The sequence below is a fragment of the Hevea brasiliensis genome, chromosome 4 (assembly GCF_030052815.1).
Source record: "Hevea brasiliensis isolate MT/VB/25A 57/8 chromosome 4, ASM3005281v1, whole genome shotgun sequence".
NCBI lineage: Eukaryota > Viridiplantae > Streptophyta > Magnoliopsida > Malpighiales > Euphorbiaceae > Hevea > Hevea brasiliensis.
This window is the reverse complement of record NC_079496.1, coordinates 18,881,556-18,899,344: the sequence shown is the minus strand read 5'-3', so window position 1 is coordinate 18,899,344 and position 17,789 is coordinate 18,881,556. Positions and strand designations below refer to the sequence as shown.

Sequence of the window (17,789 nt, the reverse complement as noted above, 5' to 3'; positions counted from 1 at the left end):
TATATAAATTAAATAATATATTTATTAAAATGCAAGCATTTAGTTTTGTTACATATATGAATTAAATAATAAAATTTTCAAATATTTATTGCATCACTACAATGCCATTTCCCCTAAGCCCAAGGGGCAAATATGCAATTTCATGTGGATTTCCTCCCTTGAAACCCTATTTCTTCGTCTCTCACATAAAACCCCTAAAAACCCTGCCTTCCTCTCACTCATTCGCAACTAGGGTTTCTTCAGAAAAAATGGCTACTCACCTCTTTACTCGCTCTCTACTCTACCGGCCGACCTCCACCAACAAAACCCTAATCCTTTCTCTTCTCTCTCGTTCCCTCTCCTCCCTCCCCGCGGCCTCTCCTGTCTCTCGCTCTTTCTCTCTCCTCCGTTGTCTCCGCCCCCTCTCTGCTGCTGCCAGCTTCGGCTCCTCTAATCTTCCTCCTGCTCTCACCTCCCGTTCCTTCGCCACCCGGACTACGACATCATCGCTTAATGATCCGAGTCCTAATTGGTCTAATAGGCCTCCCAAAGAGACCATCTTGTTGGATGGATGCGATTTTGAACACTGGCTTGTGGTTATGGAGAAACCAGATGACAATCTTACTAGGGATGAAATCATTGATGGTTATATCAAAACCCTAGCCATGGTTGTGGGCAGGCATGTTCTTTATTCACCAATTTTAAATTAATGGTTTCTATCATTTTCGTTGGTGAATTGGTATTCTTCGGTGATTTTCTTTTTTCAGAAATGATTTATGATATTTGGTTTCTGTAAATGGGAAAAATTATAACATGTTCTTTTTGTATCTAGATAAATTTTGGTCTATGATTAATGTTCTGCTTGTTTACAGGGAAACCAGTCGGGGTAGGATTGGACGAAACCGTTTAGCTTAGTATTGTAGCTTTTTTGGTCTTAGTTCATCATCTTGGGCTTTTTTGGTGCATGGACTAGTCGGCAATATTATGAGATTACAATAATTATATTCCACTTTACTTCATGCTATAAATTTGGAATAATTATTACACACAGTAGCTATTCCACAATGAAATTTGAATTATTAGTTCACAAATTGTTAGAACGCAATTTTCACACCAACTCAATTCGGCTTGTTTCTGTTTTGCTAACCAAATGAAGGGTTACAGTTATATGCTTTGAAATATTGGGTAAAAGAGACCTAATTTCGTTGAAGTTAAAGTTATAGTTACTTCTCTTTTGGTTGAGGATTTCTTTAGGCAGATGTTTTTTCCACTGTTAAAATATAACATATAGTTGCTGTGAATAGTAGTAGAAATGTGAAGCTTGATGCTGATTTTGTTTTTTTAATGACTTAATGCTTAGCAGTATTTTGTTTGTGTAGCTTTCTACTCATTGCATGCTTGCCATTTGTTAAAAGTCCATCCAGACTGATTTTTGACAACTTGTAGAACTAGAATGGCAGTGTGATATGGCATGCTATGGTAGCTTTGCCTTTATGTTTTGTGATCTGATACAACAAATCAATCTCCCTTAGTTCCTTGTGGGATGGGGCCTATTGATCACTTGTTCTTGCATTCAATTTTGGTAGTATTATTGGCATATTGCTGCATATCATATTTGAAAGTAGTGTTTATATTGTAGCTTCCGCTAGCAGCCTCAGTTTGATGTTTGGGGTCAGTATTAGGCTCTTTTTTTAATTTTTTTTTTCTTTAAAAGACTTAATTTCACTGTATCAGTGGAGCACCTTAGGCATGCTTTTTTGTTTATGGAAACTACGGGAGGTTCTTTGCATTTTTAGTTTACTTGCTTGTAGTTTATGCCTTCTGTATCTTGCTATGTGCATGCCATATATCAGTTTGTGTGCTAAGCAAAATGGTCTGGCTATTAATAATGCCATTGTTTTTTTATATATATGTTTTGTATTTTAATTTCAGTGAGGAAGAAGCAAGGAAGAAGATCTACTCAGTTTCAACTAGATGCTACTTTGCTTTTGGAGCTCTAGTGTCTGAAGAGCTTTCTCTAAAGATTAAAGGTATTCTAGCTTCCAACTGCCATTTTTATGCCTTTACTGTTTGTAATGGCGGTAGTTGAAGGGATTTCTTATGTATTTTTCTTCCATCCACTCAGAGTTGCCCAAGGTTCGTTGGGTTCTACCCGATTCATACTTGGATGTTAAGAACAAAGATTATGGAGGTAAGATGTTTTCTTTTATTTCATGACATTATTGTTTTGCAGAAACCCATTTATATTGCTGTATTCAGTAGATTAAATATTCATCTGGGAATTGAAGATATCTAGTGCATATTACCTTTAGTTTTCTTTTTCCTGGTTTTGGATGACTGCAATTGTCGTATGAATTGGTTTTGCAATGAGGTCCTTTATATTTTTCAAGTCTTACCAGTGATGATACTCTTGCTTTTAAATGCAATGAAGAATATTTTGTTATTCACTTGGCTGTATTGATATTCTAAAATTGAGTCTAATAATGTTGTGACAAAGACCTGGAAGGGTAAAGCCAGTGGAACTTTGTAGACAATGATGTATGAATCATATCATTGGGTGAGGAACTGAGGATGCCTTAGTGTACTTTGATCATTGGGTATTGGGTTTGTTGTTTGTTAAAAACACAATGCTCAGTTCTAGATGTGCCAGATGCTATAAATTAATTGAACAAACAAGGTCATTTCTTTTTTAACATAGAATAAATTCAGGGCTCTTATACGAGTCATATGCCCTGACATGACATGAAGGTGGCTGCTTTTCATTCTTTTTTGAGTGATACAGATACACAAGGCATTGTCTGCATCTTGGGGCCTTAGGGTTCTTTCTAATTCTTTTCCTGAATTGCGCTGCTAAAATGTTTTAAACACTGAATAGGCTAGTGAGCTTTAGTGCCTGCTTTTCCCCTCTACCTGGTCAAACCGATTCTGCTACATACAGAATCTAAGACACACATTTTGTCTTTTGTTTGTTGTTAGCTATTAGCACTATATAGTGCATGACATGAGCTTAATGGTGCATCTTTTATAGGGGAGCCATTTATTGATGGCAAAGCTGTTCCCTATGATCCAAAGTACCATGAAGAATGGATAAGGAATAATGCGAGGGCAAATGAGAGAAATAGGCGCAATGATAGGCCTCGTAACTTTGACAGGTCAAGAAACTATGAAAGAAGAAGGGAAAACATGCAGAACAGAGATTTCCAGAACACAAGGGTAACTCCAATGGATAATCAGGGCATGCAGAACCCTCCCCCCAACATGGCTGGAATGCCACAGAACAGCATGAGTGGACCCGGAGGACCACCCCTGCCGCCACCTAACAACTACATGGGTGGGCCGCCCCCGCCTCCACCGAACAACTACATGGGTGGGCCGCCCCTGCCTCCACCTAACAACTACACGGGTGGGCCGCCCCCGCCTCCACCTAACAACTACACGGGTGGGCCGCCCCCGCCGCCTCCTAACAGCTACATGGGTGGGCCACCACCACCGCCTCCTAACAACTACATGGGTGGGCCACCACCACCGCCTCCTAACAACTACATGGGTGGGCCGCCACCACCACCGCCTCCTAAAAACTACGTGGGTGGGCCGCCGCCACCACCACCACCGCCTTCTAACAACTATGTGGGTGGGCCGCAGAACATGGGAGGAATACCTCAGAACAACTTTGGAGCTTCGCCTCCCAACACGGGAGGAATGCCCCAAAATCCTGGATGGTCTAATAACATGCCACAGAACTTCCAGAATGGGCGCAATGATGGAGGCATACATCACCAAGGTACACCATCAAACTACCAGAATAACTACACTTCAAATAGGGATGGAAGCTTGCCTGGTGGAAACCCCTATAGTGCCTGAACGATCCCAGAAGACACTAGGCATGCTGTGTAGATATGCAATGAGGAATTTGTTTTTGGCAATCTTTCAGGCCAATGGTCTTAATATGTCTCAGTTCTCGAATGATTTATTGATATTTACTTATCATCATGGTTTGCATGGTGCTACTTGCGTTGGATGTTAAATCAAATCTTGTTACAATTTTCAGAATAGAATTTAATCTGTAGTCTTTGTTGCAACTTGGCTGTGTTATCAATGTAGCTTTTATGTATACATGGCTTGTGTGCATTTATAAGTTTCTTTTTTTTTCCTTCATTATATGGAAGAAACTAATGTTAGAATTAGTTTATTTCAAGTGATTTGAAGGTTATTTGACAAGCTATGGGAGCTTGAATGGTGATAAAGGTTCAAATATGCTTTTTAGATATTGTTTAATAGATTTTATCATTAACATGTTCAAGATGCTGCTGTTTGTCAATAGCAGCTTAATTCAAACCATAAAATAGAGCAGAATTTTATTGCGTAACTCAAAATCAAAGGGCATTGCTTGGTATTAAATTTTATAAAATTGATAGTTTACTCCGCATTATTATTTAAATGTCTCGAAATATGATGAGAATTGTGTATGGATGTATGGGTATGATATAGAATTAGATTCCTTGTGTGGATATATTGTTTTTGTGGCTAAAAGTTGTCCGACCATTTTTTTTGTGTGCACTTTGATTACAGTATATTACAGGTTTGACTTGCTACAAAGCCTTATGCCGGTCAAGCCTTCTGCTGGTCAAATCTTAATGCCAAACACAAACCCCTCGATTTGGCTTGTGGCAAATTGAATTCTTAATTTTGATGATACTAAATCAACTAGTGGTCATGTTTTTAACTATGAGTGTTGGTGCAGTCTCTTTTGAAAGTCTGCAAAACATACAATAGTTTCTCTCAAATATGGAAGCAAAATCGATGGCACCAGACACGCTCCTTGTACTGAAACTGAGTTATCTTCAAATTTTTATGAATGACATCTTTCATGATCAGACGTGTGCCTCAACGTATTGTGATAGCCAAGTTACAATAATTAGGCCAAAAGTAAAATTTTTAATGAAAAAAGAGGCATACGAGAGTTAGGCATAAATTTATATGTCATTTAATTTCATATGTTTTGGATTCTTGTCTTTAGAGGTATAATAATCCATGAATAAAGTTTGTATGATAAACTGGAAAAAAAAAAAAAAAAGAATTTGTATTGAATAAAATATATATTTTGAGTTTCACGTATTAAAACTTTGGCCTGTAAACATAAAAAAACTGTGTACGCTTTTTTGAAAAGATTAGAGCCCTATTTAGTAATATTAGCTGTTCTAGTAATTGTTAGTTATTTTAGTAATTGTTAGTTGTTTTACTAGTTATTAGCAATTAAATATTAGCTGTTAATGATTACTTATTTATATAATGATTTAAGGCAGAATTGTTCGATAAAAATAGTTAGTGTATTAACTGTTAAATGTAAAAATAGTTGTATCATCTTGTTGACCTTGGTTAAAATGTTCTCTCTTCAACAGCCAAAGATATTTTGCATTAACTTTACATAAATGTATATATAAAGGTTGATAGAATTTGGCTTACAATAGGACTTATCAAACTGTTGCAACAACTAGCAATGGCTAAAGATTACATATTGCAACAAACAATTCAATCAATCTAGATAAACCTTCAAAATTCGTTTGACTGCATCCCAATGCCGAGTGGAGGGAGAGTGAACAAATTGAGATACTTTGTTGACAGAATAAGCAACATTAGGTCTTGTGAGATTGAGGTATTGCAAACCACCAACAATTGTTCGGTATAATGTAGCAGCACTTATGGGTTCATCAACCACTGAAAGAGACAACTTCTCTTGTGGCGTAGCTAGGGTGGCAAGACCATTACATGTTTGCATATTTGCTTTGGCAAGAAGGTCATTCATATACTTTCTCTGAATAAGAATAACACTTGATGGAACATGAGTTGCTTCTATGCTAAGAAAATAGTCTAGTTGACCCAAGTCTTTTAAAGAAAATTCTAACTGTAGAGCTTTGTTGAGCTGCTCAATATGCTTTGGATCACTCGCTGTTAGAATAAGATCATCTACATAGGTGAGACAAAATGCATTATTGGCATGATAATAAAATAAAGATGTGTCAGCGGTTGAAGGCTTGAACCCATTTTTAATCAATGCGTTGGTGAGACATTTATACCACTGCCGAGGTGCTTGCCTTTAACCATAAAGAGACCTTCTTAATTTACACACATGAGTAGGCTGATCTTTATCAACAAAGCTTGGAAGTTGTTCCGTGAAAACCAAATCATCAAGTGCCCCATGCAAAAATGCATTTGAAACATCCTATTGTTTGATGAGCCACCCTTTGGATATTGCATATGATAGTAATTCTAATTGTAGTAGGTTTGATTACAGGAGAAAATGTCTCAAACAAGTCTATACCAGGCCTTTGATGATACCCTTTTGCAATAAGACGAGCCTGTATTTGTCAATTGTTCCATCAGGGCAGCGTTTTATTCGGAAGACCCATTTGCATCCAATTATGTTTTAAGCCTCCTATTTAGGAACTCATTCCCAAGTACCTATCTGTAAAAGCGCATTTATCTCATGGTGCATAGCATCCCTCCATTCTTTACTCTTAATTGCCAGCGTGTAACATGTTAGCTGCGGAGGCAAGAAATGTTTTTGGTTTTAATTTGCACGTTTGTACTCGAGTGACCATGTGATGCGTTCCAGTTAGGGCATTTGCCCGTGGCGGAGATGCAGAGAGAGATCCACAATTTATGGTGTTATAAATAGTTTGTATGTTAGATAATATAGAGAGAAAGAATTATTATATTGTTAAAATATAAGAAAGTGAAGGAATGAGAAGAGTAAAATATGTATAGAATTATATATATAATTTAATATATATTATTCTATTATGGCACTTGACACATATATGTGTGAAATAAAATAATTATCATATTGTACTTTTCGTAAATAAATTACGAACAGATGTGTTTATTAACAAGTAGATGTGTACATTAATGAAGCAGGACATGTCAATTCTATACAAACAGTCACAACTGTTTGTATATGTGTCTGTTAATAAACAGACATGTCTATTCTATATAAAAAGTCATAACTATTTGTATAGGTGTCTGTTAATAAATATATATGTCTATACAAATAGTCACAACTATTTGTATAGGTGCCTTTTAATAAACATACATGTCTATTACACAAACAGTTGTATCTATTAGAGATAAACAGATGTGTCTATCTAGAAAAAGTGCCATGACTTTTCATTCTTTATAAATATGGATGAGTTTTCAATTCAGAAATATACTACTTCTACTTCTTCTTTTCTTCTAGTCTCTCTAAACGGTTTGTATAAAGAGTTCTTAAGGAAAATCTTCAGGAGTTGCTGTCTGCAGATTTCAGGCTTTGTTGTATCCTGGAGGTATATTGCCATAACCTTGCAGCAATCTAGTGGGGGCAATTAATACCTTAAAGATAGTGATTCATCACGCCTCAAAGCCTATTCTACACCCACTGCCTCAACAATTTTAAGGTATTAATCGCAATGGAGTCTAAGGTTATTTCCGTGATGAATCAAGAGTTTGTGAAACTTGATCGTTTTAAGGAACAAATTATGTTCACTAAGAAGGTGAAAGCAGATAAGGAAAAGAAGATGAATTGCCATGTAGAGATCATATTCTCAACAACTCATTAGATAGGCTATAAGATTTGTTTACCTCTGTGAAGTCTCCAAAGGAAATATGGAATTTGTTAGAATTCGAATACAATATAGAAAAAAAAAAGGTATGGATAAATTTCTTATTATGAAATATTTTGAATTCTAAATACTTGATAATATGCCTGTTATGGATAAGTCCATGAGTTGCATATCTCTGTTTCAAAGTTTAAGGATTTGAAAGTGGTAGTTCCTAAATCACTACATTTAGGAGGAATAATAGCACATAATACTTCTAGTTTGAATGATTATAGGAAGAAATTATTGTATGCTACATACGACTTTTCTCTTAAACAGATTTAGAAACACTTACATATTAAAAGTTTTTTATGTGATAATTTGTCTTTATGTTGATGACATGCTTATAATTAGAAGAAATATAAGGTTATATTATGATGCTAAAGTTCATGGTGAATGTATTAAAGAATGTAATAAAATTTATGTGCATAAATTGAAAAATACTTTTTATATGTATAAATCCTAATTCATATTGATTGTGTCTATCACTAACTAGGTGGGGATATTGTTAAAAATATTAGTGATAGGAAAATTTGTCTCATTTCGAAAGAGTTATGTCTGTTCATTAAAAGGCATCAAAATGAATTATTTATTACCGAGAGTTATATTTGTTTTAAAAGGTGTAAATGAACAAATATAATTGTTTTAAGAGATACAAAGTGAATGGTTGTATCTGTTCTAAGAGGTATAAGTGAACGGTTGTTTATGTTCTAAGAGGTATAAGTGAACAGATGTAATTATTCTAAGAGATATAAATTGAACAGTTGTATCTATTGTAAAAGGTATAAGTGAACATATGTAATTATTTTAAGAGATACAAAGTGAACGATTGTATCTGTTGTAAAAGGTATAGGAGAATAGATGTAATTGTTATAAGAGATACGAAGTGAACTGTTGTATCTATTCTAAAAGGTGTAAGTGAGCAGATATAATTATTCTAATTGATATAAAGTAAACTATTGTATATGTTTGAAGAGATGCAAATGCTTTATAAATAGCAGTTTGGAACAAAAATCTATTAACTTTTCTTTTTTGTCTCTTCTCTTCATTTTTACCTACAATCAATATTATTATTCTTTAATTTATTCTTGGGAGAATTTTAAAATTACTGCCTAGATTTATATTTTGGTTATTATCCTTGAGGGATCTGCTTAAACTACCTAGCTGTAACATAGTGGGGGTTTTACTCTTTGTCAATTTCATTATATTGAGGAAAGTAAATACTCCATATGATATTTATTACAAATTGACTGGAAATTTTGGTAGAATAATTACTCAAATTGAGTATACTAATGCTATTGATAGCTTAATATATGCTATATATTGCACTAGACCTGATATTGCTTTCGCAGTATTTAAATTATCAAGTTATACTTGTAATATTAGTATGAAATACTGAAAAGAAATTTCAAGAGTTTTTGGATATTAAGAAAAAAAAAGAGAATTATAAACTATAGATTATTCTGTGATAAATTTTCAAATGTGCTAAAATCATATAAAGAGTTCTATTCATGCAAAGAGTTGTGTCTCTAGGCCAAAAGACGTAACTAAATAAAAAGATGCAATTCTTCTTAATAGTTACATGTATGAAGAGATAAATTTATTGGCCAAAAGGTTGATATATTTTGAATAGTAAATATAAGAGCCTTACAAGTCATTTGTAAGAAGTGACAAAAGGACAAATGAGTATGCATTTGTGTGTATTTGCTAAACTTTGGAGCAATTTATTTCTACAAATAAGATACAAATCTAGAATGTGAATTATTAATGTAGTTCATGTTATAAACATGTGATTATATGGTTGACTAGTAAAACAAATATGGTGGAGATCCTAGGATTATATAAATGCCAATTGGATAAGTAGTACTAAGGATAATAAGTCAACCTTTGGTTGGGTGTCCACTTTAGGTGGATGTTTTGTTTCTTGGGCATTAAAGAAACACAGTTGTATAACTCATTCTATGGTAGAATCCGAATTTATAACTTTGGCAAATGTTAGTAAAGAAGTAGAATGACCGACTATCTATTTCTTTATATTGTGATAGTCAAATCACGATGGTTAAAGTTTATAGTAAAATATACAATTGAAAGTATATATATATAAACTTAAGACATGAAAATGTAAGACAATTAGTCTCTAATGGTATTATTATCATGTTTATGTTAAATCCTATAATAATCTAGCAAATCCTTTAATAAGAGGGCTCTCGAGAATTATGATCATAAGTACATGTGCTGATTAGGATTTAGAATATTCCATTAAATTTACTACTGATTGGAACCCTACTTTATAGTATTATTACTAAATAAAATTTAAAGGGTAATAACAAGTCATTAGTAAATGTTGTAATTAAGTACTTAGTGTACTAAGTTAATGGAGTGAGGATGAGTATTTATATTCTTAATGAAGTTTAAAATTATTACAAAAGGAAACTTCACCTATATGAACATAGGAAGTGGTGCCGCTTCAACAAAAGTGAGAATAATTTTTGTAAATGTTCATGAAAACAGGAGGTAGCACAAGGCCATATTCGTGCTAAAATTTTGGTAAACTTTTTAAGTCGAACTAATTGATTCGTGTGTATAGTATTTCCGGTTCTATTTAATAGGAATCTAGGTTTAAGCTAAGGCCACCATGATTTCTTTAGAACTTTGAAATACTTACACTAAGGAAAAGTTTAAATCGAAAGATACTTTTTATTATGCATGAAACAATGAGATCTAACAATATAAGCTAAGTGAGGGATTGTTATAAATAGCTTGTATGTTAGATAGTATAGAGAGAAAGAATTATTATATTGTTAAAATATAAAAAAGTGAAGGAATGATAAGAGTGAAATATGTATAGAATTATATATATAATTTAATATATATTATTCTATTATGGCACTTGACACATATATGTGTGAAATAAAATAATTATCATATTGTAAATTTCGTAAATAAATTATGAACAGATGTGTTTATTAACAAGTAGATGTGTCTGTTAATAGACAAATATGTCAATTCTATATAAACAGTCACAACTGTTTGTATAGGTGTCTATTAATAAACAGACATGTCTATTCTATACAAAAAGTCATAACTATTTATATAGGTGTCTGTTAATAAATATATATGTCTATACAAATAGTCTATTTGTATATGTGTCTTTTAATAAACAGACATGTCTATTACACAAACAGTTGTATCTATTAGAGATAAAAAGATGTGTTTATCTAGAAAAGGTGCCATGACTTTTCATTCTTTATAAATATGGATGAGTTTTTAATTTAGAAATATACTACTTTTGCTTCTTCTTCTTTTCTTCTAGTATCTCTAAACGGTTTGTATAAAGAGTTTTTAAGGGAAATCTTCAGGAGTTGATGTCTGCAGATTTCAAGCTTTGTTGTATCCTGGAGTTATATTACCATAACCTTGCAGCAATCTAGTGGAGACAATTAATAGCTTAAAGATAGTGATTCATCATGCCTCAAAACCTATTCTACATTCACTGTCTCAACATATGGCAATCCTGGAGAGGTGCATACAACATCATTATTATCCGATGATAGCATGGGATGCCTTGGACTCGGACCAACATGCTGTGTGGATGGAATAGTGGATGACGTGGCTTTTGTTGGTGTGGAATTTGATGAAGTTGTAGCATGTGTCTCGGAAGACAATGGGGAAGTGGAATTTAGGGGCTGTTTGGTTTACCTGTTGAGTGCAGCTGATAGCTGATAGGCACCCAAACAGGTAAATTGTGGTGTTTGGCAAGTTTAAAAAAATAGAGCTGATAGCTGATGGGCAACTGATATGATACCCATCAGCTGCAGTTTGTATCAGCTCTATTTTTAGAGCTGTTTCTCATCAGCTGATAGCTGATCTGGTTTTATTTTTTATTTTGATCATATTATCCTTTTTTATTTAACTTGAAAATTAATATTATTAATATTTTTATTTGTAATTTTAATATTTTAATTAATGTATTTCAACTTTGTTAAAATATTTTTTATCAATAACATAAAATATAAAATATTTATTTATATCCAAAAACTTAAAATTAATTATAAATTTTTCTATTAACAATAATAATTATTTTATTATTTTATCTATATTTTTAAAATTATTTAATTATCTTAAAAAATAATTATTTTCTTATTTCAATAATAAAATAAATGATATAATATAAAAGATTAATAATTATATATTTATTTAAATAATATAATATATTAATTTAACAATTATATATTTAATTTAATAATAAAATAAATAATATAATATAATAAATTTATAATTTTATATTTATTTAAATAATAAAATAAATTATATAATATATACCTTTATTAGTCATTTCACATATTAACAGCAACAGCTAAATATAATTTTACTAAACACTTAATATAAAATAGCTATCATCAGCTAACAGTAACAGCTATCAGCTAACAGCTATCAGTTGTATTCAATAGTTAATCTAAACAGGTCACTTTAGGCAGTTAGCATCATGTGCAATATTTAATGGAGTGGTGTGATTTATAGAATGTGATGATTGCAGGCCATGTGATTGTTGGCTAGGCATGAAATTGAGTGGTCTTCGGCCTAAGATACCATCAGATGTAGGGGAGAAATGTATTGACTGTATAGGAGTATTTGGTAGTGGTGCTAGCCTACTGAAATTTGACGAGGAGTTGTGAATTGTGGAAATGGTGACAGCATTCTTCTCCCAGTTAAATGGATAGACCTATTCAGGGAAAATCATATGACGTGAGACACAAAGTTCACGAGTATCAAAGTCTAAACAGAGATAGCCCTTGTGAATTTTGCTATAACCTAAAAAGACACATTCGGCGGATGGGGGGGTCCAATTTTGATTTTGCATATGGTTTTAACCATGGGTAACAGAGGGCACAAAAAATTCATAATTCATGATAATTAGGAGGACATTTGAATAATTTTTCGAAAGGTGAAGCTAGTTTTGTATTTTTAGAAGGGATTCGATTTATGGTGTAGATAGCGGCATCAAATGCAAAATTCCAAAATTGATATGGAACAGCAGCATGGTGAAGAAGAACACGTCCTGTTTCTACAATATATTTGTCCTTTTATTTAGCACAACCATTCTGTTTAGGGGTGTGTGGACAAGAAACCCTTTGAGGTATGCCATTTTTACGGAGATAATTAGTTAAAGCCTAAAATTCTACCCCTTCCCCCCTCAGTTTGCCTAAAAATTTTTAATTGGTAAGGAGAAGTACTTTTCAATGATGTGACAGAATTTAATGAACATGATCAAGACTTCGGACTTGCATTTCATCCAGTAAATCCAACAGTATTTAGCATTCCATCGATAGGCGTAACAGGAGAAGGATCCCATACATCAGAACATATCAACTCAAGTGGCTTATTAACAACTTAATGAGAATCAACAAATGGAAGTTTATGCATCTTTCTGACACTACACTCGTGACAAGGACTAGTGGACAAATTATTTTTAGAATAAGAAATATCATGAGAATTCAAAAATTGACGAACAATTCAACTATTAGCATGATAAGACAGGCATGCCAAGTACTAAATTCTACCTAGTTGACTTCAGGCTGAACTTTAGACATCTAGAGAGACAGGGTACAACACCTGTTTCGTGCTGATATCCTTAATAACAAAGAAATCAGGGGGAAGACTCAATAGATACATTATTTTGATGAGTAAAGGTAGAAACAGAAAGGAGATTATGATGAATATGTGAAGAATAAAGAATATTATCCAAAACAAAAGAAGTATTGAGTGAAACATGTGATTTACCAGTGTAAGAAATTGAAACAGTCTTACCATTTCTTATAACGACTTCATCGGTAACATGATATGGTGTGGAATTTGCGAGATTGTCATTATTGGATGTGAGATGGAATTTGGCTCCCGAATCCACAGTCCACCTCTCCATAGAGGAATTGTCAGTTGAAGCTAGAAATGTACTGGGCTGAGAGGATCGAGTATTTTAGCTTGAATTGTGTTTAATCTTCGGGGATGGACATTGACGTGCCAAATGTTCTTGGCCACGGCAATTATGACAAGTCACATTGAGAGAAACATGTGGAGACTGACCCTGCGGAGTACCACCAGTTGTAGAATGATGCACGAAAGAATGACCACGGCCTCATCTAGGATTTCGTGCATTTGAGGGTGCACGGGTAACAACATGGGTAGAAGGAGGAATTGAAGAAGAATTGAGAGAGAGTCCATTTTCATTTGAGCTTCCTCGCTCAACAAGAGTGCAAAAAAATCATCGAACTCAATAGGCGCATTTCTGGCCTCAACCGCGCGAATAAATGGCCGAAATTCTGGGCCCAACCCTTCCAGAATGTCATTCACCAATGACTCTTGAGAGACTGGTGACTGAAGCGCTGACAACTGATCAACAATAGTCCTTGCACATTTCATGTAGACATCAACAGGATTAGTACCTTTAGCCAACCATTTCAGTTGTTTACGAAGCTACAAAATTTGGGTGTGACGGCTAGTAGCAAAAATGGCAGCAAGCTTATTCCGAGCTTCCTTTGCCGTTGTCAATCCAATAACCTGAGGGAGAATAGTCTCAGATAGTGAGGAGAAGATCCAGCTAAGAACTAGCTGATCCTGACGGTATACCAAATATGATAAGCAGGATTCGTGGTGGTGTTGTCATCAAGTGTAGGAGACGAAGGAAAAAAAAAAAGAGAGAAAAAAAAAAGAAACAAATTCAATGAAAGGAAGAAGAAATGCTTGTCATCTTGTAAAAGTGCTAGTATATATGTTTTTCACTATTGTCATTCAAAATGAAAGAAATCCACCCAAATTATTAAAAGAAATGAGTTTGGGGGTGGCAATTTTAGGGACAATCATTAAAAGAAAATGATGCAAGATACAAGTTTAAAGTATCAAAATGTTCCTCCAATTTTTTTTATGTGTTTTGTAAAATATGCTAGCACTTGACAATCCTCATTGTGTATTTCTCTCCTCCATATAAATATATAAAAATTGAATATATATATATAATAAAATAAGAAGTGTACCTTATGTTGTCAAGATTGAAAATATTCTCATGTTTTGAATCATTTTTACCCATTTTTCTTCTTAGCCTCATTTTGAACCCCATGGCCCCATTACATCCCTAAAAAGACCTTTGATCTCTTGATAGTACTTGCTACATTAGTGGAGATAGGAGTAGGGAATTTGCCTATGGGATTGGAAAATTATCCATTCATTCATTTAATTCCATCATTTTATATAGAGAGACTTTGACTATTGATTGTCCTAGAATTCCTTTTGAGCATGACTCTTTCTTTTGATTGGTTGGTTTTGGAATTTTGAATGATAATTGACTTGATGGCTAAGCAGTGAAAGCTTGGATAAGCATTAGATTCTTTGCATTTTGAAGAATGGGTATATGGATTGCTAGTATGGCTAAAGGTGTGTTAAGTTACTTTAATAGGTGATTTTCATAGCTCTTTGGATAAGGCACCCCTAAAAAATTTTGCATTACATTTTAAAGTTTACTTGAGGACAAACAAAAGCTTGAGTTTGGGGGTATTTGATGCATACATTTTGCATAATCATTTAGGTTTAATTTCATAGCCATTTTATTTGATTATTAGTCACTTTTAGCTAATTTCATTAGTTATTTAGTTAGTTTTTTATAATTGTCAATTTTGGATTAATTTGCAAATTTTACTTTGTTTTGTAGGAAAAATGGTGTTTTTGAAGGACTAAAAAAAAATTTTGCCATTGAGGAGTGATTTCTACAGCCAAAGATGTCAAAAACAAGTTTCAAAGTTGAAATATGCATCGGCCAAATTGCGCATAACTTGCCGCATAAGTTATGCAGATCTGCATAAGGAGAAGAAACACTATTCCAATACCTGCCGAATTGTGCATAAGGAGAGTGCATAGCTTATGCAGATTCACGCCTCCCTTATGCAATCTCACGGAATTGTGCATAACCTATGTGCTTGGTCATGCAATTTCGCATAAGTGAGCCAGAAGCCAACCGAAAACTGTATAAGGGACTGCATGACTTATGCAGTCCACTTATGCAGTCCCACAAAGATTTCATTAATGAGTTGGCAAAAGATTCCCTCAGAAAATCTCTCATCAAACACACCATTTTAGGGCTCCATGTCAGAAAAATGTTATAAATAGCCCCATTTCCCATTTTAGAAGGGGGAGGAAAGAAGAGAAGAAAAAAAGGGAAAGGAGAAGCAGCAGTTGAAGAGTCACAATCACCTCCCACACCATTTCCAATCAGATTTGGAGATTTCTTTCTTTTCTTACATTTTTCCTACATTTCTAGTGTTGAGCTTCTTGTTTCTTAGCTTAGATTAAAGCTTTATTTCCATATAAACTCAGAATATCTTGTAAACATTATGGATAGTGAGTAGTTTTAAATAGATTCTGGAGTAAGGGATGTAATATTTGAGATATTTTGTGGATTTTGATTGGGTAATCCATATTTTGTGGTCTTAATGAGTTTTATTCATTTCTTGTGTGCTTAATGACATGCTTAGTGTAGGATCCCATTAAGTGATGTTCTTAATCCATGGTAGAGGCACCGAAAGGAGAAGGCCTTGTGATAGATAATCAAGAAATTGGACTTAATTAACTTAGATCTAGAAATAGACTAGGGATTAAGAGGATTCACAAATTAATTAAAGAACCTAATGGGTCTTAATTAACTCTAACTCCACAAAAGTAGGATTAGATTGATTAAGGCACTCTTTGTCTCACTCGAAAGGGTATTCAAAGGATTTAAGAATTAATCTCCTTAAAACCCGTAAGTTCCACAAGATTGGATAATCAATTTGAAATCCCAAAATAGCTTGAATATGAAATCCCGAACTCCGGAATCGCCTTTTTATCATTGTTAATTTCTAATTGAATTTAATTGCTTGCCATTTTAAATTTTGCCATATTTTAACTTGCTTATTTTAATTTGATGCAATTTTAGTTTAATTAATACATTGTTGGATAGACTATTAATCTCACACACATAGAATTCACACTTCAATAGCCATCAATTTATTACTTTAATTTCAAAAATAGTTCAATTTAGTCAACTTTTTATATAAAAAATTCAATCATTAACACAACTCCTCGTGGGAACGATATCTTTTCTATATTACTTGTACGACTCGTGCACTTGCGGTTGGGCCACATCAAGTTTTTCATGCAGTCCCTTATGCAGTTTTCAGCTGACTTCTGGCTCATTTATGCAAAACTGCATGACCAAGCGCATAGGTTATGCACAATTCCGTGAGATTGCTTAAGGGAGGCGTGAATCTACATAAGCTATGCATTCTCTTTATGCACAATTCGGCAGGTATTGGAACAGTGTTTCTTTTCCTTATGCAGATCTGCATAACTTATGCGGTAAGTTATGTGCAATTTGGCCAATGCATATTTTAACTTTGAAACTTGTTTTTGACATCTTTGGCTGTAGAAATCACTCCTCAATGACAAAATTTCTTTTTAGTCCTTCAAAAACACCATTTTTCCTACAAAACAAAGTAAAATTTGCAAATTAATCCAAAATTGACAATTATGAAAAACTAACTAAATAACTAATGAAATTAGCTAAAAGTGACTAATAATCAAATAAAATGGCTATGAAATTAAACCTAAATGATTATGCAAAATGTATGCATCAAATACCTCCAAACTCAAGCTTTTGCTTGTCCTCAAGCAAACTTTAAAATGTGATGCAAATTTTTTAGGGGTGCCTTTTCCAAAGAGCTATGAAAATCACCTATTAAAGTAACTTAACACACCTTTAGCCATACCAACAATCCATATACCCATCCTTCAAAATGCAAAGAATCTAATGCTTATCCAAGCTTTCACCGCTTAGCCATCAAGTCAATTATCATTCAAAATTCCCAAACCAACCAATCAAAAGAGAGAGTCATGCTTAAAAGGAATTCTAGGACAATCAATAGTCAAAGTGTCTCTATATAGAATGATGGAATTAAATGAATGAATGGATAATTTTCCAATCCCATAGGCAAATTCCCTACTCCTATCTCCACTAATGTAGCAAGTACTATCAAGAGATCAAAGGTCTTTTTAGGGATGTAATGGGGATATGGGGTTCAAAATGAGGCTAAGAAGAAAAAGGGGTAAAAAGAATTCAAAGCATGAGAATATTTTCAATCTTGACAACATAAG

At 33.7% G+C, this 17,789-nt stretch overlaps 1 protein-coding gene across 1 annotated transcript; it reads left to right on the top strand.

The window, feature by feature from the left end:
- The first annotated feature begins 184 nt into the window (after positions 1 to 184).
- On the top strand, positions 185 to 4,092 carry LOC110649148 (multiple organellar RNA editing factor 8, chloroplastic/mitochondrial). Its single transcript, XM_021803583.2, has 4 exons — positions 185 to 658; positions 1,912 to 2,009; positions 2,105 to 2,170; positions 3,008 to 4,092. The coding sequence occupies exons 1-4, from the start codon at positions 249 to 251 to the stop codon at positions 3,838 to 3,840; spliced, it is 1,407 nt and encodes a 468-aa protein (XP_021659275.2). The 5' UTR covers positions 185 to 248; the 3' UTR covers positions 3,841 to 4,092.
- Positions 4,093 to 17,789: the final 13,697 nt, after the last annotated feature.